Source organism: Hippoglossus hippoglossus, chromosome 2, assembly GCF_009819705.1.
Source record: "Hippoglossus hippoglossus isolate fHipHip1 chromosome 2, fHipHip1.pri, whole genome shotgun sequence".
NCBI classification, from domain to species: domain Eukaryota; kingdom Metazoa; phylum Chordata; class Actinopteri; order Pleuronectiformes; family Pleuronectidae; genus Hippoglossus; species Hippoglossus hippoglossus.
Window position 1 is genome coordinate 7,787,870 of NC_047152.1, and position 26,174 is coordinate 7,814,043.

Consider the following 26,174-nt stretch of genomic DNA (forward strand, 5'->3'; position numbering starts at 1 on the left):
TTTGAGAGGTGACAGTGACTTTAACCTGAAGAAAAACAGAAAGTATTTGATGCATTTGGAAGCAAAGAAGACAAAGTTTGCATAGAGAGATGAGACTTTATTTTAGGAGAGGACTGCTGACAAACATTCATATTTAAAAGTGAGGTGGACTGTACAGAGAGACAAGAGTGTGAAATGTGAGTCAGCCCGTTAAGGCTCACAGCTTTGGTTAGACAGACAGAGGGCAGTGCATTCAGTGAGGGAAATCCTTGAACTCTTATTTTATTGTGAGAATGGATTGATTTCATCCAAATGAACTGAATTCACATGTGAAACTTAACTGGTTTTACACAAAACGTACTGTGTAATTAAAAAAAAAAAAAATCAATTTGCGCACTTAAAAAGGCAAAGTTTCTGTCTGTGTGTAGTGACTTTGTCTTATAGAAGCCAATTTCCACCAGGACATGAAGAAAAGTGCAAGAAAGATTTAAATATGACCATGATAAGACCAGGTCTTATACTAAGATAATACAATGTAAGAGGCTAAGTCAAAATGAGTGAAACAAGGACGTCAGAATTATGTCACATTATCACTCAATTAGTCAAATTTTGAGATTAAAACTATGAGATCATTTGATGTATTAAATCAAAAGCATGAGATTTGTTTCTTTTCTCAGAAATGGGCTTCCATAGAGTCGGATATTGCCTTGTGTGTAACATGAGGCGTTGAGAAGGGTTCGTCCTGGCTCAGCACCTCAGCAGTGGACCTCTCACTGCTGCAGGCCTGAGCGCGGTTGTACAGTTGTGGTGCGGAGAGGCAGTTCGAGGCGTGCGTACATTCATAGTGCAGGGAGGAATGTGGCAGAAGAGGGCAGTGACGAGTATCTCAAAGTAGAAAAGAGAAAAAAGATTCACTGCAAAGCTCCTTCAAATGATTTTTATACAAAATGACAGCATGTTTTTTTTACTGCGTGCCTGCTCCGAGCTCTTCACGTGACCTCCACCTGGTTGTATGAACATTTAAACTTCACTATTAGCTTCATTCACCATCGAAATAATAACAAAGTGAGGTTTTACAGAACGTGTGATGAGAGTCAGTGGAACAAACACGCAAGTGGTCACCATCACGAGGAGAGAGAGAGAGAGAGAGAAAAGGAAACACAGGGAGTTGGAGCTTTCGTGGAGAATCTAATCATAGTGTGCAAAATGTGAATAACAAGCTAATAATAATAATAATGAAATAATGACAAGAGAATGAATTCTTCTAATGAGCAACAGCAAATATGCAGAAAAAAACGTTTTGATGCCAGTTAATACATTAGCGGATGTCAAGTCTTTTTTTTTTTGAGTATGTGATAAATCAGACTTATTTAATCACATGAGCTGGCACCAGCCGTTATAGAAGAGCTTCTGATCGGCGTGTGTGTGGTTGGGTGGCACGGTCACATCCAGAGGTCAGCATGGGGGGGGGGGGGGCACTAGCAGCTGCCAGCTCACTGCTATAGGGCCTGGCTCTCCATTTTTGAGCCTCATCCAGGTGTTATGGTAAAATAATGAATTTCCACTCAGCACTGTGTCCCTAAGCACTGACATGGACAAGATGAGTCCATTATCGTAAAGTCAGCCAAGCATTATCGTCCTTGCTGCAACTGAACTAATGCATTCACCCCTTCGCTTTCAGCCATGCTACTTGTGTAGATGCACAACTTTGATTTTAGCATCTTTAGAATGCACTATAATGCACTTTAGGGTACTATATAGAGACCCCCCCACCCATATGAATGATTTCATTTGCTTTGTATATTTGACCCTACAAATTTCTTTCAATCTATAAATCATGAAATGGGGTTAGTTTCAACACACTGTACGAAATAGACCTGGATCAAAGCTCGTTTCAAATCAATCTCAAAGTAAATGAAGAAGGTAACTTGTTCAATGTTACTGAATCGAATCATTAACTTGTTAACTTATTAACTCAATAAGTGCTGGCTTGATATTGTTCTGTCCTCCAGTTGATCCAGATCTGGTCAAAATAAAAATCCCTCCCCACACAATCTACATCTTAAAGTTAGTTACATTCAAATCACTACATGTCACTGCCACACGTCATTAGAAAATCACTTCTTCTTTTAGATGAAAATACTGTAACAACAATACCAAAGCTTCTGTTTGGACTCCAAAATCAGCTGTGGGTAAAGTTCACTGGAAAAATCCCACCAACTGTAGCAAAAGTTACCTCAGACGGGCAACTGCCTTTTTCTCAAAGGTTCTCAAAAAGAAAGAGGAAAAGAAAAAGCACCGTCTGCACGAGTGCAGTTCTTTCAATGTGCCACACGAGGACGCCACACTACAACGAGTCCGTCCCTGACAGTTCTGGACAGGCCCGAGCAATCCTTCAAGGTCCGAGAGAAGTAGAATAAAAGATGCTGAATCCACTCAGATTCTGCAGTGAAGGCAGTGGTTGCTTCAGGTGATTTCTACATTTGTATCACGGTATCAAAGAGGAAGTGAAAACAAAAGACATCCTCGTCTAAGATTTTGGTCAAATCCTGGCAGTTCTGATCCCCGTCCCGGAAGGCAGAGTCTTTTACTTCGTCCCAACGTGTGTGTTACTAAGCAGGTGCGAAATACGTGCAGGTGCAATAAGAACATGATAACATGACACAAGTCAGTGTCACTTTATGGATCAAAAGTCTTCTCTTATAAAATATAGCCCGCTATAAATTAAACTTAAACCATTAACTGGATTCTAAACCCAGATAATAACGCCTTTTTGTTCCAGCAGCTGTTCCATGTGGCTTCTTCATTCCACAACCACCAGGTGTCTTGAGGGAAGTTGAGAGTTGGGCAGGTGGGAGGTCGAGGGTCTCATTCCAGCCCGAAGGTGCTCGTCTCCTCCACGGCCGTCAGCATCTTCTCAAACAGCATCGAGAAGGACGGGTACGGTGGAAGGTCCAGCCGGTTGAAACAGGTATGAGCTCTGTAGAGAGACGACGGGACAATGTGTGAGATGATCAGCGACATAAGGTTAAAACTGATGTCCTGCAGGCAGACCATAAGTGGCCCTGGGTGTCATCATCTCATCAAAATCTAGACATGATGCGATTTGTGCTGCGGGCTCTTCCCTGTGTTTACCTGGGCAGCGAAGTGACCTTCCCCCACTTCTCCACACAGAACCTGCGGGGGCCGTTGCTTCCTCGCAGAGACGCGAAGCCTTCGTAGGGAATACTGGACGTCCCGGTGACAAACTGATGACGCAGAGAAGACAAAGAGAAAGACAGGTGGGACACAGGGGCATGGGAGGAGACTCACTTACTAACTTCAGTCACAAGCCTCTGTCTTGTCTTGCACATTCACACCTACCTGCAGAAGCCGCAGTCTCTGTTCATTGTTGAACCTCTCCACCGCCGCCCAGAACCACCGGATCACGATGTGGTTGTCGTGGTAACCTGTACATAGCAAACCATGTCATGTAACTGTGGTCAACAGGATCACGATGATGGTGAATGACAAGAGTCTGCTTGTAGATTATCGTAAAGAAATTCTCATGAAGAAGAGGAACAAACATGTATTGTTTGCATGAGGACAGAAACGTCCATACCTCCTCTGTACTCCGTGTTGTTCCTCCAGTCTGATAAATCGATCTCAGCTGTGCCGGCGATCACCAGCTCCAGCTCCCTGGCATCAAACACCGACACCAACCTGGCATCCACCACCTGGATGACACACACACACATTTGACTATTTAAGTGAGTGTCATATGTACAAAAATTCATCAAGATATTTAAGTATCAGGGGCTCGATAATTAAAGAAGTCCCACTGAAGCCGTACTGCACCTCATAGAAGCCTCTGACAAGACTCTCAGTCTGCTGCACCACCCCTCTCTCTATCCTCCACTTCACCATCCGCTCGATGTATTCCTTCTTGTTCTTCTCCGACACGGGGATGTTGGCTCCACCGGGCTTCAGCTCTCTCTCTGTTATCTGTGGGAACACACACACACACATTTTAAATCCTCAAATAGTTTCAGCTGAATCAATAAAAAACCCAAATTATCTTGAAATGTATCTGTTTGTATATATGTGTTTTCTGAGCACATTGTGTTACTTCTTCTTCTATCCATTAAATTTGATGATTGTATGTTTTAGTAAGTCTTCTGACCTGTCCGAAGACTTCTTCATTGACGGTGAAGGTGAGTTCCAGGATGTCCTCTATGTCGTTGTCCTTTGTCCACTGAAGAGACTGATGAAACTCCTCATCCAGGTACTCCAGGTCACTCAGGTCACATGGACTACATGGTGGAAAACATGAGTGTAAATCACTTGTGTGGGTACATTTCTTTATGCGTGTGGACTCATATGTCCAGTTTCATATGCAGGGGTTCTGTAAATCAGTGATTCTCAACTACTCGGGATAAGATCTGCTTTAGAATGGATGTAATTGGCTGTGTCCCAACTCAGTGCATTTGAAGATAGGCTGTACTGTTTCAAAGTGCCTGTCAACACACAGTATCAGTACGTACATGCGCAGCAGGCCTTTATAGAAAGGTCTGGTGAAGAAGGCATCCAGCAGGTACTGATGGATCAGAGCCAGACCCAGAATACGACCACTGAACCGAAACCTGAAGCACACACATGAAGATTATTAGTATGATATACTATCGTATAGTATATTGTGTGCATGTGTGTCTTTGTGAGTGTGTGTGTTCAGTAAATCTCACCATTCATGGTGATTGTCTACGAAGGCGGACATGGGGCTGATCTGAACAGTGTAAGTGTCGTTGGCAGAGTATTCAAACAGACCATAATAAGGGTTAAACAGCTCCCTGGATACCAAGAAGAAGAACTCTCTGGAGGGCCCGCTGTAGTCCAATCTGCAACACACACACACACACACACACACACACACACACACAATGAAACATTTGAAACCAGAGTCTGCGCAGTAGCGATCGGGGGATGGAGCCGCGACTGTGAGATCATAAATAAATAAGTGAAACGTAATGTTCAGTGGACGTTTTAAATTTAAAGACCTGAAGATTTATAATATATCAGAATATGACATATTAGCTAGTTGTATGTATGTACAGGAAATGATGTCACATGCACACTCACCCCTCCTCCCCAACAAAGCTGACGTAGAGCTTGCTGCGCTGCAGGTCTTTACGGGAATAGCACATGATCTGGTTGAAGGCATCTTCCAGCAGATGGTCACGACGGATGATCAACCTGAGGCACACGCACAGTCAAGTTGAGAGTCACACTCACACACACACACACACACACACACACACACACACACACACACACACACACAAGTACACATGTAAATACAAAGAAACCAAAGAGCATTTACTTTAGTTTGCCTGGTCCTTGGCCGTAACCCTTAGTTTCAAGCTTTCTGTAGAAGTTGCGCAGTTTGGCCTCAAAGTCTCTCTTGTAGGGAGCTGGAGCTCTGGCGTTCGCTCTCTGAGTTCCTACAAGGACAGAAAGGACAGAACAATGCTCAGTAACTTTTTTATTAATTTGTTCTATGCTTTAATTTCAGGACCTCTAAGAAATTGCTCTATAAAACGTTTTGCCACGTTTTTTCAAGCGTTAGAGGGTGTGTCAGACTTTTCGGAGAGTGAGTAAAACCCTCTAAACCACACTGCAACGTGTTATGCTTTATTTCTAAAGATGCAACATGTGGGTGTGGAGGATATTAAAAAAGCACCAAGTACCAAGTAATGTGACATATTACTTTTTCGTAAAAGACGTGTGGGTCTCTAAAAGAAACGCGTTCTGTTCAATAACCTGTTTTCCTACTTCAACAGGAATGATTTAAGCTAATGAATATAAATGTATTGACCTCAGTTCCAGTTTTTAATTCATGCAGTGTTAGTGTGTGACTGGACTCTCCTACCAGGTGAGTTCTGTGGAGAGGCGACAGGGGATCCCCGAGGTGACTGACAGTAGCTGGGGTGAAGTAAGGCGAGAGGAGGCACGTAAGACATGACTTCATCTTCAAACAGGCTGCAGCGAGGAGACATTTACATAAAAAGACAAGTCAATTATAAGAATAGAAAAATGCCACATTGGAAACAACTATAATGAATTAAATGAGGAAGGAAGGAAGGAAGCAAGGGAGTCCCACCTTAGCAGCATGACGAGGTCTGCATCTCCTGACAGCCGGGCCAATCCTGACACTCCATCTGTTCGTATCAGCTGCACCTTCTCCCTGTTGTCATAACAACGTTCAGCTATGAGTGATGCTGCTGTCCTACAGTTATCAGTGCTCAAACACAAATATATAAGCCCAGAGCGAGTACCTGAGTGGATGGTTCCGGGTGATGTCGGCCTGTCGCTCCTGCAGAATCTCAAAGATGTTTGGTTGTCGAAGAAATGCCACAATCTTATCGTTGTAAGCTAAAAGACGAGGGGACACAAAGTTGGTGGACAGTTTTTGTAATCTCTGAGCGGCTGTGTTTGTGTGTGTGTTGTGCTGTGTGGATACTGACCCACTGGCACAATGTCTTGGCACTGACCCCTGTTGGCAGAGGTGAAGGTGCTGGAAGGCCGCGGCGCGACGGGAGGTCCGGCATGACGAGGGTCTTCACCAGCCTACAGATACAAGAAGAGGATGATTTTCTCTTCTGGCTTCAGAGACCAGTTTAGATATCCTGCATCGTAAAGGCTATTTGAAAGGGAGAGCAGCTGTGTGCGTCTTTTTCTTACCAGTCGTCGTGGGCTGACCTCCCCGGCGCTGTGGCTGCGTTGGCGGGTCAAGTGTTGGCGGTGAGTCAGGATGCTCGGGGGCCGGGTGCTCTGGAGAGGCAGCCGGGGGTCGATGAAGGTGGTGGCTCGGCAATTATGGTCCACGAAGAAAGGCTACATGGAAATTAGTTATTGGCGGCTATATAAATGCTATAAAAGTTTTTAAAAGCTTGAGACATTCTGATTTCTTGTGCGCTGCTCTACCTTGCCGGTGTGGTCGTGCTTCATCTCCCAGCCTCTGGGCAGCTCCAGCTGTTTGTTGGTGAACAGGTTGAGGAAGGCCACCAGGTCCCGGTTGTGCTGATAGCGCTCAAAGTGGTGAGCATCCCGACGAACCTTGCTGATCATATGCTTCAGACACGTGTTGGTGGCGAACATACGGTAGGCACTCTGAGCGAGAGACGGGGAGGGACGGAGAAGAAGAAAAAAAGGAAAAGAAAAAGGAGAAGAAGATTTAAAAGTGAGGAAAGAGACAAAACAGAGGAGAAGCAAAGAGAAGAAAGAGCCGTTTGGTAACTGACACATTTTCCTGTGTTTGTAAATGGATACAAATCTACAACCAAAACCCCCAAATGATGAATAGTGAAATATATACGCGTATATATACCAAACACATAACCTTCCCCTTTTTCTGATTCCATTAAACCAGTGTGATCTATGAAGGGAAGGTGAAAGTAAAAGAAAGGGGGGGAACATGAGGGAGAAGGAAAAATAAAACGAGTGCCCGCACAGGGTTGGAATGCAGCACAGTGAAGAAGTCGGGGCTGGCGAGGAACTTGGCGCTGGGAGACTGAAGCAGCAGGGTGAGGCGAGACCGGGAACTGGACGACTGCGCCACGGTGCTGTCCCTACGCAGCTCTGCAACACACACACACACACACACACACACACACACACACACACACACACACACACACACACACACACACACACACACACACAGAGAGAGACGTACACTTTGTCAGTGCACAAATCAAGGTGGACAGACATGTTTTATTGCACAATGCAGTTCAGTGAGGGGATCACCTGGCATTGAGGGGTGTGTGTCAGTCTCATCCACCAGCAGCTCATTGGCTGGCTGCTCCTCTGGTCTGCTGTCATTGGTTATCGTCCTTCGTATACTCTGATACCTGGAAATGTGTGTGTCTGCATTAAACACCAAAATAACAAAGTGGAGACTCCATTCTTTTGTACTGTGCTGCCTGCATGTCCAGTTTTAAGGCTGACCATACAGTATCTGTGTGTGTCTCTGACCTGCGGTTCAGCTGCTCCATCTGCTGTATGGAGCTGGACCTCTGGAGGGTCTGCGGGGCGGGGGGAGCGGTGGGGCGCTGCCAAGTCGTGGTCCTGTTCACGTGGTCCACGTAGAAGATGCGACCGTGGCTGTCGATGCGAGCCTCCCAGTCTGGTTCGCACACGCGACAACAAAAGCAACAACACAATGACAGTGAGGCCAGGCTGGAAAACGCAGTGGTTTGGGATCTCAACAAACAAAAGGTTCAGTTGGTATTTCGCATGTTTTGAATTTCTGCAGCTTCACCTGTCGGCAGTGAAGTAAAAACAGAATAGAAAGTGGATCAGTTTCATATTTTCTAGGCTTGTTCTGTATTTCTTTTCATATTGGTAAGATATTGCTGAAAAAAATGTAAAATATAGCTCTTTAAAATTCCTTAAGCTGCAAGTAAGAAATAACATCACACAGAAACTGGACTGCAGCTGTATGAAATTAACTGAATGGAAAACTTTAGGACCTTTACCTGTATGTAAAATGCTGGGGGGGGGGAATTATTATAAGATAAGATTAAATGTAAATCATTATAAACAGTCCTGTGCAAAATGGTAAAGTAAAGATGCCATGAATAGTTTCAATTATCAGTTATCTTCATACAGAGTGATCGTGTAATTCCAGACTGACTCCATGATGATGAGAGGAGGACGTCCCATCTGTTGCAGGTAACTTCTTTATGATGTTTGGACTTGAATGATGACATTTGCTACTGCATGATGAATAAGATTTAGGAGGAAACTATGTGGATTCTGACGAAAGAACCACACAGACATGGAGGAAATTGGCTTTTTAGTGGAGGAGGAAATGTTTGGTAGTGGACTGTGAACTTATCGTTGGGTACATCTGCAAACTCTGGTGAGCACAGGTTCTCCTTGTTGCTGGTTTCCTTTTTCTTGTTGTCTTTTTCTCAAACCTTTTTCTTATTATACTACGACTTTATTCTTGTATTGTCTTGCCATGTCAACCAAAAACCTGCTTACGATTACATTACAGTGTTTTATAAATGATTTATTCTAAAGTAAAGTGTTGGTGATGACCAAGCTTTTCAAACACTTAAGACAAGATGTGCAACATAGAGAATACACAGGAGTTTTTCTGCAGTTGGTGCTGAACTGACTTTCTCCAGGTTAAATACTAATGTACTGCGATACACACACACACACACACACACACCGAACACACACACACCGAACACACACACACTTACTGGGTGGCAGCAGCTCGTCCACTCTCTGGTATCGATTAATGTCATGGCGGATGGATGGCAGGGAGCGAACAGACTGGTGGCCATTGACCTGAGCTGTGGCACCTGCATACCAGACACACACACACGCGCGCTCTGTATAAACTGCCTCGCTTAAAGAATGAGAAGACTCACAATATATTTCCAGAGAGCTCCTTCACCATCAGCAGCAAAACCTGGTGACCCTCCAAGCACAAGATCAGATCCCGCAGCTGCTTCATCTGCACAACACTGGTATCTGCTATTATCTAATACTGTTAAATACTCCTCTGTGTAATCCAGCAGCTTTTTTGGCAGCTGCAGAGAACTTGCTCTAATCTGAATAATGCTCCAGTGGTTCATTAATACTCCCTGATGCCTCAATCCTCCGACCTGGAGACACGCTGCTCCAGATGCTCGTCTTATATGAACTTTGTGGCAGCATAAAAAATACCCTTGAGGTGGGAACAACTCATTTGAATAATAACAAAGTCTAGAAAGTGGCCAGAATCACTTGTGCAGGAAACCAGACAATGCAGATGAATGTGTGAAAGTGTGTCAGTGCTGCTGTATAATACGTAAATGAAAAGAAAAACCATTTGACGGCTGGAATGATGGAGCTACAATCTCCATTCTGCGTCTCACCTGTCTCTCTCTCCCCTATCGTCCCACTCTGACCCTCACTGGCAATGCTCACATCCTGGTTCTGGGCCCCGCTCCCGGAGGTCTGCGTGGAGCGCCTCCTCCTCCACACCTCCCCTCCCTCCTCCTCCTGCTCCCCGCCACTGGCTTGAGCCCCTGTAATTAACAAGAAGACTTCAAGGAGCTTTTGTGTGGATCTGATCATGGAGGCAGATAAAATCAGCAGAACCTGTTCATATTTCATTTCTGTAGTGTAGATGTATTGTGTCGCATCTGAAGAGTCTCATTGTCTGACCTCAGCCTCTGTGTGGCTCAATGTTCAGTTTCATCTTTCAATTTAGGACCTTTAAGAAAATTGTATTGCCAAAGTATATAAAATAAAACAGTGGGCCAAGGAAAAAATGATGATCACGTTACAAAATGGTGACATAAGAAAGTGATTATCAACAGTGAACATGAAATAAGATGATTTTGTTTATAATGTACCTTGTCTTCATGAGTTATGTTCTAAAGATGAACAGATGGAAGCTGACAGATGTCAGTCTCTCTCTTAGTGTGTCTGATAAACCAGTGCAGCAGATTTCATGCTGCTTTTCCAGTTTGCTGTGATGAATCAGATGTAGCTGCCACTTTCCTTCTAAACTTCCATTAGTTATTATGGAAAAATTAAATTAAAAATAGTCCTTAGAAATATAAGTGTCTGTGTCAGCAACAAACACAATCACCACCTACCTTCAGAAGTCGCTCCTCCTTGCTCAGCTGCGTCGCCGCTGGTCGGAGCAGCTGCTGCCACTGGCCCGTTGGCCTCGCTGCTCGATGACTCTGCCCCTTCCTCCTCGGCCTTCGGAGCCACTTCTTTTCTCGTGTCCACCTCCTGAGAGGAGAGGAGAGGAGATTTAGTTCATCTAACGGCAGCTTTTGTCAAATGTCTTGTTTTGTCATCTTGCTTACAGCTGCTCACCTGAATTGGTGAAAGAGGGCCAAGTCCAGAGCTGTAGGGAACTTCCTGGCTCGCACCGACCCTGTTGCTCTGCTCCTGACAGGTACATTCCCTCACAGACTCTCCCGGCTCACACGCTGCAGCAGCTTCAGCCCCTGACGCCTGAGACGAGCTGGAGGCTGTGGAGGTCTCATGCTGCACCTCAGCTGTTGCACCAGCAGCCTCTTCTCTCCCAGGTGTAGTCTCGACTGCAGCTGCTGCTCCTGCAGGTGTCTGACCTCCAGCTGCACCTTCTTCAGCTGCAGCTCCAGTTTCAACCAATGCAGACTCAGATACAGACTGAGCATCAGAGGATGAACCTGCATCTGCGGTGGCTCCAGATGCACTCTCTGCTCCAGTCTTTGATCCCCCGTTCCCCTGTTCGGACTCAGATCTAGCTGATCTACTTGATAAGGACAAGTCTGGGCTTTGCTGTGTCGTTGCCTCCTGTGATTGGTCCCTGTGCTGCCCCACTGTCTCTTCATCCTCATCCGAGTCAATGTGCAGCATCGCATTGAGCCGCGTGTCCGTTGGAAAGCTGGAGCGGAGTTTCGGAGAAGGCCCGACCAGAGGTTGGTCCAAGGGGCTCCTGGGAGACTCAATGGCATCCAGGTAATCATTGAGTGACACCTGCCGGTGCGTGTGGCCACCCTGAGCCACAGGAAGCAGATCCTCCTCTCCCATACGCCCGGGCTCCCTCCACACACTATCCTCGCCGTAGTAAGAATTACCGTTGACTAGCACGGAGCCCTCGTCAGAGCCCGTGGGAGAAGGTCTATATGTGCCGCGTGAGGACAAGGAGGGCTGAGGGAGGTCTTCGTCATCTGAGGGAGTGCCGGGGTCACCGTTTGTGGCGCTGCCCAAGATGGCCCCGGTGTCTGGGGAGGCCTCTGATGGAAGGAGTGGATGGGGGAGGAGGAGGGGAGGAGAAATAAAAAAAACATGATTGAGAAAGAGGCTCCAGATGACTCTTCAAAATCCACCAACTTGTTGCTTATGCATGATGGAGCTGGAGCAAGGAAACTGTTTGCTTGTCTCAGCATTAAGACTGGTAGCGAAATTCCAAAGGTAAAGTTTTTGTTGTTTTGTACCTAATGTCTGATTTTTAAAAGTCTTGCATTAAAACATATTGTATTAGCGTTTAAAGTTGTGTTGTGTTGCTCATATATATCACCCCATAAAAGTACACAAGTAGACACACACAAAAAAAAAGTAGACACCTACCCTCATGTCCGTTGGAGGTGATGTCCACTCGGAACTGAAGCTGCCCGCTCACATGGTCCGTCGGGAGACGACGACACAGGCTGTAGCTGACCGGCTGATCGCTGTGTACACACACACACACACACACACACACACACACACACACACACACACACACACACACACACACACACACACACACACACACACACACACAGTACATGATACATCACTGAAGAACACACACGCAGTAAATACAAATATACTGAAGATTTGAATGAGCATGGAGAAGGGAGGCCTGATTGTTTTAACAAGCTTGGTGCAGCAAGTCAAATGCAAACTGGTTGGAAGGCAGCAGCCACCAGCCGCTCCCTGGCTTTCTGATGAAAACACCACCTTTCGGTAATAAAACCCCCGACTTCAATATTGATTTTCATCACAAGGTTTTCCACATGTTGCCTTAAAGTGTCATTGATCCTAATACCAAGATAACAGGTGACATCTATTTTCATCCCACTTTGATGCAGAGAAATTACTCACAACCTTCATTGCAGCAGTAATATTCTATAACTTAAATCCAGGAAAAAGTTAATATGAACTTATACAGTTCAGACATGTATTTTAAAAACATCCCCGCCTCCTGACACCCTCAACATAGAGGAAACACTGCACACACACACACACACACACACACACACACACACACACACACACACACACACACACACACACACACACACACACACTACATCATAATTGACTGAAGTATATGATGTCCTCTGTTGTAGATCAATAATAAATCAATGCCTGAACAATGAGCTGATTTGGAGATATTGATTAGTATTGGATGAACTATGTTGAGTCACTGGTGTTAAACGCTAAAGATCAAAGGTCTGGCGATGCTCCTCAGTTCATCCATGGTGTGTGTGTGTGTGTGTGTGTGTGTGTGTGTGTGTGTGTGTGTGTGTGTGTGTGTGTGTGTGTGTGTGTGTGTGTGTGTGTGTGTGTGTGTGTGTGTGTGTGAACTCACTCAGCTGTCGGCCCCTCCAGAAGTCTCTGCACGGGGATGATCAGCTGACCCAGGAACCGCTTGATGATTGGTCGGCTTTTGGAGAACTTGTCCTTTACTTCGATCTCCAGCACGTCCGTCATCAGAGCCACAAAGGTGTACTTCTACAGGAAGACATATGAGAAAATCACGGTTTTGTTTTCAACAGTTGTATTATATTATCTGAAATACCTAGTGTTTCTTCATTCAAATGATATCTGTGTATTCCCACAATCCCTCTCAGATACTATGGTGTGTGTGCACTTCAGTAAGAGTGTGTGTCTGTGCTCACCTCCCCGTGCCACACAGGGTTGGTGGTATTAGATATGATGGAGGATCGCCTCTCCTGGCCGTGGTGGGTGAACTTGGGGAGGCCGCTCCTCTTCCCAGGCCGGATGGACATCTTCAGGTAGGGGTCTGGGTTGAAGAACATGCCCTTCTTCAGGCCCAGCGCCCGGATGTCTGGAGAACACACAGGCGTCAGTGTCTGTGTTTACTGAACCAACATGGAAACTACAAGTCCTGAATCCATCCTCTCACCTGATAGGGTGAAGCTGACGAGTTTCCGACAGGGCTCACTGCGTGATTGGTCTGCCACATGGCCTTCACTGTCCACCTGATGAAACAACCAATAGGAGATCAGCATGAGTGGATCACTTACCATTCCCATTTTATATAGGATTATGTGACATCATTCTTAGAGACAAAAAGTATATATTTCAATTTCACACACGTTTGCAGTACCCACAATGCAGCTTAACCACCATTGCTTTTAACATGTGCTTTCTATTTTTATTTTATCGATTCTTATATGTTTCGATGTCTGTGTTTATGTCCCTGCTTGTATTTATATCTTAAACTTTTTACTTCATTGTTGCCCGTCCAGCCAAGGGCTTAATGGGAAGTTTCTAGTAAAATAAATTGATTGATTGGGAGACAAACTGGGGGAGGTAAAGAAGACTAAATAAATTACAGATAATTATAACTTTGATTTATTTAGCGCCTTTCAAAGTACCCAAGGCTGCTAGGAAATGAGAATATGAATAAAACAACCAAGGACAGAAAATAAAAGTGGAAATGCAAGCCTGGGTTAAAGAAACTAGTGGTCAAAAGCCTTTTTGAACAGGTGGGTTTTCAGGAGTTTAAGTGTGGAGGAGTTCAGGCAGGTGCTGAGGGGGCCGGGGCACGGAGGGATTTATAGGTGAGGAGGAGGATTATGGAGTAGATATAAAGGAGTAGATTAAAAAAATGAAAGATGATGATGATGATGATGAAAGAGAGTGAGTGGAGAAATGACTGACACACACACACACACACACACACACTCAGATGATACATACCGGCACTCCAGGGTTCTTGACGGTAATACAAGGTGTCGACGCTCTTAGTGCTCCACTTACGCCGTGATAGTATTTAAAGCAGATCTTAGTCTCCGCTGTGTAGAGAGCACACACACACACACACACACACACACACACACACACACACACACACACACACACACACACACACACACACACACACACACACACACACACACACACACACACACACACACACACGCTCATCAACTGTGACATAAAACCACACATGTGTGTAATTAGCACAAACAAGGGAGCCGTGAAGCCCACTCACGCTCCATGAAGTAAGGTCCCGACTCCAGTCTCCACACGATCTGTCCTCTCTGGGTGCCGTTCACGCCACGATTCTTGGAGTCCCAGACGTTGGCCACACTCGTCTCATCTAACAAATACACACACATTTACATTCATATGTATATCCACATGTTCCTCTGCCTGCTGTTTCAATAACACACACACACACAGATGCTTCCATGAGTGAAGCAGCAGTTGGAAGATATTCGTGGTTAATTACACACATTGACAGAACAGGACATGTCGGAAGGTCACACACAGACGAGCTCAGTGAGGAGGGGACATGTAGGGACACCCCCATCACGAGATGATTTACATGGACATAATGCAAAGAGCAGAACGTTACTGTGTGATCAACCTGTTTTATTCCAATCAGGAGAGGGAGGACAGATTAAAAAAAAGCATTAAAATTATAAACTGGCGTGTATTCTCCACACACCCACAAGGCTCCTAAGGCTGCGTGGTGCATTGACGCACCAAGGTGGAGGTTACTGGTAGCTGAGGGAAACTCCGCCCTCGGGTCATAAACCAACATCCCTGTCTGCGCATACTGAGACATCAAACATTTATGTGTACGTCCTGTGTGAAGGATGACAAACGGCCTGTGTCCTAATGGATCAATTCTGATGTCTGTCAGCCACACACACACACACACACATTGACCTGTCACACCAGGCCTCCATCAATAAACCCTGAGCCTTTGTAGGTGACAGCGAATTCCTCATATACACACACGCACGCACACACACACCTGTCTGACCTGATAACCCTGCAATCTTCCAAACCACATAAACAAACTACAGTCTGAGAGGTGTGACACAACCCCCCCCCCCCCCCCCCACACACACACACACACACACACACACACACACACACACACACACACACACACACACACAAGCCAGACAGCAGCGTGAGGTTATGTGGCTCCAGGAGAATGTGGCCAGCAGCCAGGCTGGAAACGGTGCTTATCTCTGGGGAGGCAAACCTGAAAAATCCCCCCCGGATCAATACCGCAGAGGAGCTGCAGAGAGGTCGGAGGGATGGAGAGATCACCTTTCACCGGCTTCCTCTGTCTATCGCTCTCTGATAAAGGATTGTGCACACATCCCTTCTCCACCACAACACACACACACACACAAAGATGGTCACCTGAGCGTTTGTGAAATAGTACGTTTTACACTGGCGGCTGAAAGCTGCTCTTTCACACCTCCAGTAAGTCTGAGAGGTACAGGTCATCCCCGAGCCCAGCGGACACAGAAATAACATATTTGATTACATTAAAGTGCCAACTCTCATTATTAATGTGAGCAGGTTTACATCAGTGTAGAAAGTTTTGTGTATCACAATACACTTCATCTGTATATTTAAAAACATATATTGTGGAGATAGTATTTTTTTGCATGTATTTAAACCTTTACTCATAAATATATATTTCTGCTAATTTGTTTTGTGACAGACAGCAACCTATGTCATTCACAAGTATGTGTTTCTAGGACAAGGAGGAGGCATGTGGTGTGTGTAAGAGGGAGACTGTAATATGAGATACGCAAACATACGCCTCTTAAATGCTACTGCGGCTGAGTCAGCATCCCTTTTTTATCAGGGTACTCGCTTTCTCTCACCATCTTCCTCCTTGCAAACACACACAGACACACTGGCCACACAAGATCTATCCATTAGTCAGTTAATGCAGCAGCAGAGAGGCTGAGGTAATGCTCTAACCTTGAGGAGATGAGTTACAAGTCACAACCTCTTCAGTAGTGCTATTGCATTACTATCCTGCAGCAATCTTTTTTATTACGCCACCGAAGGAGCGAACAGGAGGATCAGTGCGTGGACGGACAGAGGAAGAGACATCATGGTAGTGAGAGACAGGAAGTAGGCAGGAGGACTGATAATGATGAGCAGGCAAGAATAGACCATAATGGATAGATAATCAAGAACTGAGAGGCAAGAGCAGTGCTGTGATGTTACAGGAAGATGCTCTGATAAAGTAGAAGTGCATTTGAGGTTCAATAAAATGTTGCATCTTCACCCGCAAACATCAGCCTGGATAATAAAAAGTTCAGCATCGGCCTTGTTCGCTTTTACCTCCAAAAAAAAATCAGGCTTCTTTAGGGAACTGATGTTTATGAGCGTGTGCAATTTGCTGCAGATCCAAATACAATTTTATTTTGGATTCATAAGGCAACTGAGTCTGTTGTAAACACTAAATGTAAATATAGTGATTTTGTACTTCAGTGAGGGGGGGCGACTTTGAGTTTGCTCACCGATGTGGTACAGGCCGATCCAGTCAGTGGCATCTACCTCCTCCTTGATGTCCCAGGAAATGATCAGGTGACAATGACCAAGAGTCAACTGGTACGTAGACGCCGTAAGTGATGAGCGGCTGTCCGAGGTAACCAGGTCTGTGTCACTGTTGGCCCGCTGGAGTCCCACACTCGCTGTTTCCGACTGGTTCCCTGACGACATGGAGGAGGAAGAGGACCCAGAGCTGGGGAGGTTGTCGGGTCCGATTGTGTACGGCCGCATGTGCGGTGTGCGCCTGCGCACCGCCAGCAGGTGATCCCGGGCGCTGCTGTTCCCCGACGATGATGCCGAAGGGGAGGACGACGAGGTGGAGGTGGTGGCAGCCATTGCCATGGTTCCCGCTGAGGAGGAGGTGGTGGAGAAGGGAGGAGAGGAGGAGAGCTGGTGGTGGTGGCGATGGTGGGACTGGGGCTGAGGGTGGTGGTGGTGGTGATGATGATGATGGTGGTGGGAGTGGTGGGGAGAAGACGGGGCAGAGAAGGTGGAGGGTGACGGGGAGGATGAATGGGGGCGGGGGCGAGGGGGGAGGACAGCTGTTGCAAGGGAGGGTCGAATGGTGTTGGATTGGTAGACACGCAGATGGAAGAAAAGAAAGAAGAGGGGAGAGGGGAGAGGGAGAGGGGGGAGGGAGAGGGGGGAGTCAGGCCTCTTTAGGTCAGACGTGGCATCACGTGACCAAACGGAAGAAGCACTAAAGGGTTGTGGAGGTAAAAGTGATGAAAAGAGGAGAAATGATAGAGGGATGGAGCTGTGAGAGTGGAGGGAAGGCGAGAGCGGTGCAGTGTCCGAAGCAGCTCTACTTTTAAAAAACAGCTGATAGAACAGTCTGGAGTTTGGCCTCCTCGCCGCACATCTCTTCAGCCACACTGGCGTTCGTTTGGGGGAAGGCACTTCAATGTCCCCACGCTTCACTCGTCATCAGTCAAGGTGTAACGACAGCAGCTGAGGCCTCCACTGACTCTGATCACTCTTTTATATCCTGTTCCCACTGCAAATGTCCGCGTTTTTCATGTATCGCTCTTAGCACCCTGCCACACCTGTCCATTTTGTCATAACCACAAGTGTCAATGGCAGAGCAATGCCTTGCTTGAGGGCACTAAAGGACTCTGCAAATCACACAGGTATCCATGATGAGAAAAAAAGAGGGGAAGGGGTGGAGGTGGGATGTGGGCGGAGGGAGTCGAGGAAAGAGGGATGAAAGGCGGTCCAGGGATCCTCCCGCTCGTCTGTCCTGGGGCGGAGGGGGTGATGACGGGGCGGTCCTACTACCCACAGGGAGGACAGGGGTGGAGGAAGGTTGGAGACCTATAGGAGAGACGGAGAGAAAATAGAGGTGTGGTGAGTAAGGGGAAGAGGAGGCATGATGTCCAGTATTTAGTGGTACCTGAACAAAACCCAAACTGGAATATCACTTCAAGCCTCGCCTGACCAATCGGCCACATATTGACTGTACAGACGTCTCCACTAGAACCTACTTTAAAAGGTTAACAGGTTCAATTCCATTTCCTGAATGGATAGATATAAAAACATTTCCTGTTGCCCTTATAACATATACACACACACACACCACTCCTTTTCTCTCTCTCTCTCTCTCTCTCTCTCTCTCTCTCTCTCTCTCTCTCTCTCTCTCTCTCTCTCTCCCCCCCCCACACACACACACACACACACACACACACACACACACACATGCACGCAATGCGGTTGCCATGGTGAGAGGTGATTACGCCAAATCATGTCCCAGCTTCCCCACCAGTCACATCTATCAGCTGCCGCTCCCCCGCCTCCCCCGCCTCCCTCTCTCCAGCCTTCTTGCCATGACCAAACTGAATAGATGCGCACTCACACACAGACTCCCCCCCCCCCGGAATTAGCTGTGAAATGTACTGCCATTAGAAAGTGAGAGGGAGAGAGAGGGATACAGACAGCAGAGAGGGGGAGAGAGAGTGCACTCGCTGAGCACTTTATTAGGAACAGCACATTAACACTGGGTAGTTCCTCTCTTTGCTCTCTGAATAGTCTCAGTATCATATCAGCGATTCCACAAGATCACAACTTTTCTGCAGATCTGTCAACTGTACATCCACGCTGACAATCTTCACGTCTGAAGTCCACTGAACTCATTGTCAAGTTCATGAAACCTGTGAGAGAAAACTTGCTGGAAGTAGCCATTAGAAGATGGGAAATAAGGGAATGAAACATAAACTGTTTATAATAATGCGATTGGGGGATGGAGGCGCGGCATCGAGCTCCTACCGATACAGACACTTGACCAGGCAGCAGATCTGCCTAATACTGGAATACTGAGTGTAACACAAACGTTTTAACGAGAAATGTTTAAGTAGTAAAAGTAAGTGGTAAAAGTCAAACGTTGTGGTACTTAATTTCACTTTTATGATCTGAATATTCCGTCAGCAAATGAGGTTTCCTTACTTTTCTGGAAATGTTTATTGTGGAACATCCTCAAAATTCACTCTGTTTTTAGACCAGCAAATCCACTACCCTACAATAAACAGACACACACACACACACACACACACACACACACACACACACACACACACACACACACACACACACAGAAGCTAAAATTGGATTGAATGTCTGGATGTTTTGGACTAACAAATTGGAACACATTCACGCATGAGCTCCAAAAGGTCCAGCACACTCCACCCTGCTGAGGGTCACAAATCAAAACCCTGCTGCACACGCACACACACACACGAGCACACATGCACACACATGCACACAGTTGCCATCTCTTGTCTTTATAAAACCAATCACAAATGAGCGGACACACACACACACATGAACACGAAGCTCTCGGGAGGTAAGTGTCCTTGATCCAGCCGCAGGATTAAAACAGAGAATGGGAGGATTTACTGTTGACAGAATATCTTCTCTAATCCACTGCATTAGCACAAGGCTTCAATCTGCAGCTGGAGGCCCGGCTGCCAGCTCCCTCTGCGGCCATGTTTCCATCCTGCTGTCCAACACATTTCAACCCCACTCCTGTATTTCATAAATAAAATAAAATTAGGTTAATGTTGTACATAAATACAAAGAAGCACTCCTCCTACATTTTCCCATAATGCAACTGATAAAATCTTTCCATTAGACCAGAGGACAGTGCCATTCAAATGTACAGTACAGTAAGCAGCTGTTCTCATTCCCTTAAATCTTCAATCACACTTGGGACTTTGACACTTTGACAACTTGTTTTCAGGGGTAACAACATTTTGCCATCTGTGACTGGACCGAAGGGGTCTGCACTTATAGAAACCCACCACAGGCGTCACATGATAAATAACCCTGATTACATCATCAGGGTTACAGTACACACAGTTTGGACAGCGACACAATTTTTGGCATTTCGCCTCTGTGCAACCACCACAATGAATTTGAAGCAAAGTTGACATGGGTTGAATGAAGTGTAGATTCAATTTAAGGGGTTTAACAAAAATGTTGTATTAACGTTAAGGAATTGCAGATATTTTTATACATAGTCCCTCCATTTTTAGCGGCTCAAAAGTAACTGGAATATTGATAATGCAACACAGGAAGTTAAAAGACTAAACAACAGGGCTGGAGAGAATAACACAAGATAAAAAGGTGTCAATGAATGGGGCGAGAGACCCAGCTGCACTTTCCGAGGTCATCACCAGTAAAACCAGAGAGAAAAACACTTGACATTTTGATGAGTTTGCCCCAAAATAAGGCTCAATCCCTCTTTCCCAGCCTCATCCAGGGCACCGTGATGTAACACCACTGACTCATCTGTCCATCTTGTCTGCACCTGCTGCCACCGGTTGAAACACTCGAAAAAACACAACTGTGCACTTGCAAGAACACGATTGGCTTGCTCTGTTTCCCCATTCGACAGATAATTGGCTGTTACAACTTCCATCTTTGCCGTTACAGACTTTTCCATTCAAGACTCTTTCAGTGGTTTGTCTCATTTCTGATGTTTTGTCCCAGTGGAGGGCAAATGCAAATTGGTCTGGAAATGCCTGATTAAAAAGAAATCTATATTTCTGTCCCACATTAGCATGACACAGCACAACAGATAATTACTCCTGATGCAATTATACTGCGGAAACCTTTGAGTTTAATTCTATTTCAGCTGCTGTAGAGACGATGAGATTTGATGATCGGAGCTTGTGATCCAGTGTATCTGACCTCTGCTCCACCACAGGGCTGGGAAAACCGAGAAACCTGAATTTCAATTCCTGTCTCCCAGTTTGCATAGATTTTCTAAACCCCTTTAAAGAATGTCAGGGAGGGGGCACTGGCGCCAGGCTGTCAGCACATGCATTCAGAATACAGTAGGTTAAGTCAAACACCATGCACCCATTAACTCATAATACTCTCTCTCTCACACACACACACACACACAGAGGAGATAGTGAGTTAGTCGACTGCATATATATAAATATGTAAACTGCATCTAAGAGCTGACTCATCACTGCCCCACTGCCGCGCCTTCGATATTTGAGCTCACGAGCTATAACGTTGTAAGTGAGGTGCTGCAGAGGCAGAGCTGTCCCACTCGCTTAATGATGCACTTCCCGACTCTATCCAGCTCTCGATTCCCTAGAAGTCCTCCTTGCTCACGGTTAGTCACAAAAAACAAATGCATGTCAGAGCATTGGCATTCAAACTGATATTTTAAGAGTTGATGCTTCCCTTAAAAACAGTGAAAAACACCAGAATCTGGAAAAATGTCTGGGTCTAAGATAAAAATGATGAATCGTCCACTGAAATGTTCCATGAAACTCTGACCCGAGGCCCGGATGGGGGCATCTTTGACTCCAACACCACAGATTCCCACAACTCCCAGGCAGTGACACACACCGGGCTATAAATCAAACCGGACACGGTCATAAACATCTCGTCTGCCAAGTCTCTTCAATGTCCTCATTATGATAGTTGTAACACGAATGGCTTAAATGGTCATATAAATGATCAGATTGGCTTAAACAGAACGGAGCAGATGTGGCTTTCATCCAAGAATCACATATTAAAAATGATTTGAAATATTATTGCACAGCAGCTGCCTCAGCATTCGACTCAAAATCCCACAGTACCTGTAACTGGACAATGAAGATGGTCACATTCCACATATGAAAACAAGTCTCTGTAATGTAGCCTCCCTCTGTATGTACTGCGATCACCATATCTTGGCTTTCTGGGTCAAACTCAACAGTGTTTTGGGTGACCTGCAAGATTACACTCTGATCATCAGAGCTGACATGAATGCCGTCCTTAATCCCTCACTTGATCAGCCAGCCACCTCTCCTCCCAAACCCCTCTACAGCTGCGTTCCAGCCCTGTCAGCCTCATCGATAGATACAGAGCTGAGAATCCCTCAGTTCCTTTTTATTCAGATTGGCACAAGGAAACCAGATTGGTGCATGAACACCATGCGTCTTCATACTGACAAGACCTAAATCGAGCATTTCATTCCCTCTCCTCTGTGAGTCATTTCTAAATAATATCTAGCTTTCCTCTGGGTGAGGATGAGGGGCCATAAAGCTAAAATAACCGTGTTTACAACTGATGTTAACTATTAATTAGTAGAATAGTGTGAAAGTGACATCAGGGGTATGTTGCCTGCATGGTTGCATGTGCAAATTACAAGCAAAATAGGGACCCACTCCTGAAACCAGTGTCAAATACCCAAAAGGACACATTCAAATCTGCATTCATTGATTTTTAGACCACATGGGGGAAAGCACAAGCTATCAGCACAACATGATGCAAATGATGCTATAACACACTGTGGAGCTGAGGGACAGTGATTATTTCATATTATAGTCATTTGATATTGTTGATGTAAGAATATCGATAAATGCAGCTTTAACTTTACAAACGGTGTCAGACCAAATGTAGGATTTCTTAAGACCAAGAGTTTTATATAAAAACAAATCTTTGAACTCCAGAAATAAATATTTCTTTGTCTCTTTTAATTGGGATGAGTTATTTAGGACTTGATGTCTGAATGGTCTTCTGTGTGAGATACTGTAAGGGCAATCTTTCCTCCAGCAGCAGCGTCAAGTCTGCAGGTTATTTATAAATGGTGAGACTTTGAGACTAAATATACACACAGCCTGGTGAAAACAGACCCAGGCATTGACATCAGTACACTGTCAGCAGGCTGTGGCAATGCTGCTTCACACAGGCAGTTTGCACTGGAAGCATGAGCCCGAAGCCTGCGTTTGATTTGCTACAGCTTTCATCCAACATTACGATGAAGGAATGATGGGCAGAGACAATGCACATTCACAAGTGTTTCCTATAAAAACCAAAGGATTTGTGGGCTGGACAGGAGGAGCTTTTTATCCCCGAGTCCAAAACTCACAGCTGAAATCAAAATAACGCTGGCATTCTTCTAGGTGGGGCAGTCCCTGCACAGCTAAGGCTACATTACTGAATTATGCAAGTGGAAAAGCTTAAAAGCTGCACAAGGCAAGATTTAGATGTACGGAAAGAAAGACTACAGCCATCGTATCAGCCTACTTAAATCACATAGGAGAGGAGTGACCCAGTCCCTTACAAGATGCCAGACATTGTGGCGTTGGGAGCGGGACACAGCCAGACATGAGGACACAACACAAACCGTTTACTGCCGCTCCGTTAACTCGCAGGATTTCTGGTCTGGTGCTGTGTGTGTGTGTGTGGACGACAAAATAAAGGTCTATTATGTAAAATATACAAGTATGAATCTGGTGCTGGCTTGTGCAAAAGCAGATTTCTGAGTTAGGTCCACCACAGCACACGTACACACAAACACACTACTCACATGGTCCTGAAATAACTGTAGCGTGTTTAGAGAACAATGAGGCGACAGCTTCCTGTCCCCAACACACCCATCACATTCCTGTATGCCAGTTTAGTGTGTGTGTGTGTGTGTGTGTGTGTGTGTGTGTGTGTGTGTGTGTGTGTGTGTTTGTGCACTCTTGTGTTTCTAACCTTGTGCACACCAAAGTGCCCACAGACCTGACAGTGCTCCACCAGCTGACTTTACACACTGTGAAAAGCTGCTGGTCATTGGTTACGGATAGAGTTACATAGTTAGCGTTTCACCTTCCTAACCACACATTTCCAACTGACCAGCAGAGACATGATAACATGTTAATTACTGGTGGACGGAGCCAAGGAGGATCCCAATGGTGTCAAAAGGCAACATGTTCATAACTTAAACCAGCCACGCGTGCTGTTTCTCACTGTTTGTGTAATATAACAACACTTATTTGTCTTCTCTCCACACGATGGAGTGATTTGCATGAGGCTCTGGCAAGAGAAATACTATGTGTCCAGATAGTTTGGATGTCTGTCATCCCAGAGAGAAGGCGTCAACTTCTGTCTTCAATCAAAGAGTCAACGCAGCTTGAACTGTCATTAGAAACACAGAACTAAATCACTGAGGGGATTCCTGTGCATGTTGATGTGTCACCTCCTGTAGAAAGGTCTCATGAGGACAATCTACTGGTTGTTGGATCTGAGATGTTGTCGTGCCATGTGGCCAAACTGTGACAGCTGCTAAAGAGAGTGTGTATTTCAAGAACTGGCTGTTGTTGCATCAATCACGTGGTAGAAACGTTTGGGCTTCAGTGCATGTCTGAAAGCAGCTTTATGGAGGAACTTTAAGGGTCCTGGACGCACATCGGGTAAAGTTGTACTGATCGGATCATTGAGTGAATAATCAAAAACAGGCTTAATACACTTGTAATGCCAAGATGGAGTGGAGCGAGGAGACCCAACTTGAACTGGACCCATACCCTGTCCTGCTGGTCTCCTCGGGCAGGACACTGGTTCCCTGCCAGCTACAGAGCCACTGGATGGAAATGCATGGATGATATTCATGCATGATGAAGATGTACACATCCTCCTCACAGATCTCAGGTGGACACAGAGTGGAGTCCATAGATGCCAATGAATCAATCTAATGCTAAACTCCTTCTGTTGTTATTATTATTATTATGATCAGATGACAGGATCAGGAGGAGCTAGAGGATGAGCTGTCCTGTGATTCTGGGACAACACCTCTGATCTGATCCGGACCTTCTCTCCAGTGTGTGTGTGAGCAGGTGGAACCACTGAAGGCTCCTGGTCTGGTTGGAGATGAAGGGTTTTCCTCTGCTGGGCCTTTATTTATCACTGCTGATGTCAGATCAGTCTCATGATAACATGCAGATCTGCACCACACACACAGACTGGGCTTTAAACGCACGAAAGACATCGCGTGAGTGGGAAACGTCAATGAATGATGGTGATAATAAACAAGGCTCCGCACCAGAGCAGCGGATTTATCCCAAATAACCCAGATATCTGTGTGTTATTACGCATCCGGCGGATGGATCTCACTCACCTTCACTACAGCGATGTCTTCGTGGTTTAAAACCCCACCTGCGAGTCAGAAATACCCCCGATCGAGTCGCTCGATCATGGACGACGGAGCTCCACACGGCCCGGCCGCCACCGACCCTTCATCGGCTTCCTAGCGGGACTCCGGCCCCTCCACGGCCCGTGTGCGGCGCCGCTGCGTCCCGCTGATCCAGCCTCCTTCTCAGCGCGACACCTCCTTCGGGAAAATGGTGATTCTCTTAAACGTGTCCCTCTTTTAAAATCATGCCTGTCGACCCACCGCGTCGTGGATTCCTCCGTGATGCAGCCAGACTGTGGAAAGACGAGTTCATATCTTATTTATTTGGCTGGACCGCTTCACATCCGCCTCCCGCTTCCGCTGCTCCCTCCTCCCGGTTTGTTTACGCTGCTCCGGTGGGAATATTCAGCCAATGTGAGCGGACCGCGCTCTGATTTATGCTGTTTTAATTAAAATGACTTTTCTTTAAGAGCCGAACCGTGTTGTCGTCCTCACTGACCGAGCTCAGCCCCGCTTGTCAATCACCGGTGCTGGGGGGGCGTTCAAGGGCCCCGGGTCCTCCCAGAGGTCCCGGGCCATGCTACTGTGGTGTGACTGGTTTCATTCACACAGGACCGTTATAGTTAGAGAGGTTTTAGATCGAGCATCTGCAGTGGTGCAGTTTGAAGGGAGAGTTCAGCCAGGAATGACAACCCACTCATCATCT

The 26,174-nt window shown here is 45.9% G+C and overlaps 1 protein-coding gene across 5 annotated transcripts; it reads right to left on the minus strand.

Annotated features, from left to right (window-relative positions):
- Positions 1-76: 76 nt before the first annotated feature.
- Positions 77-26,024, minus strand: hecw2b (HECT, C2 and WW domain containing E3 ubiquitin protein ligase 2b). Of its 5 annotated transcripts, none has more exons than XM_034605867.1 (31): positions 25,454-26,024; positions 17,046-18,390; positions 14,753-14,860; positions 14,458-14,552; positions 13,658-13,733; positions 13,410-13,579; positions 13,100-13,242; positions 12,091-12,191; positions 10,849-11,756; positions 10,620-10,761; positions 9,891-10,043; positions 9,231-9,332; positions 7,990-8,140; positions 7,762-7,865; positions 7,466-7,593; positions 6,940-7,125; positions 6,697-6,849; positions 6,507-6,582; positions 6,291-6,387; positions 6,116-6,199; positions 5,885-5,994; positions 5,336-5,456; positions 5,095-5,208; positions 4,701-4,853; positions 4,503-4,601; positions 4,142-4,271; positions 3,817-3,963; positions 3,581-3,695; positions 3,343-3,428; positions 3,115-3,227; positions 77-2,959 (listed from the first exon to the last, which is right to left on the minus strand). In XM_034605867.1, exons 2-31 carry the CDS (start codon positions 17,416-17,418, stop codon positions 2,848-2,850), a joined length of 4,650 nt encoding a protein of 1,549 aa, XP_034461758.1. In that variant the 5' UTR covers positions 17,419-18,390; positions 25,454-26,024; the 3' UTR covers positions 77-2,847. The 5 variants fall into 5 exon arrangements, with proteins under 5 accessions (XP_034461758.1, XP_034461748.1, XP_034461777.1 ...); XM_034605857.1 differs by having other exon boundaries at positions 6,480-6,582; positions 25,454-26,022; XM_034605886.1 differs by lacking the exon at positions 9,891-10,043 and having other exon boundaries at positions 6,480-6,582; positions 25,454-26,022.
- Between the last annotated feature and the right edge of the window lie 150 nt (positions 26,025-26,174).

Bases quoted from the DNA above. Each gene is read 5' to 3' on its own strand.
- hecw2b (XM_034605857.1), bottom strand. From the start codon at position 17,418: ATGGCAATGGCTGCCACCACCTCCACCTCGTCGTCCTCCCCTTCGGCA. The intron at 6,583-6,696 runs GTAAGAAAAAGA...TTGTATCTGTAG, and splicing joins AGGTCAGCCCACGACGACTG to GCTGGTGAAGACCCTCGTCA. The intron at 6,200-6,290 runs GTACTCGCTCTG...TTATGACAACAG, and splicing joins ACCCGGAACCATCCACTCAG to GGAGAAGGTGCAGCTGATAC.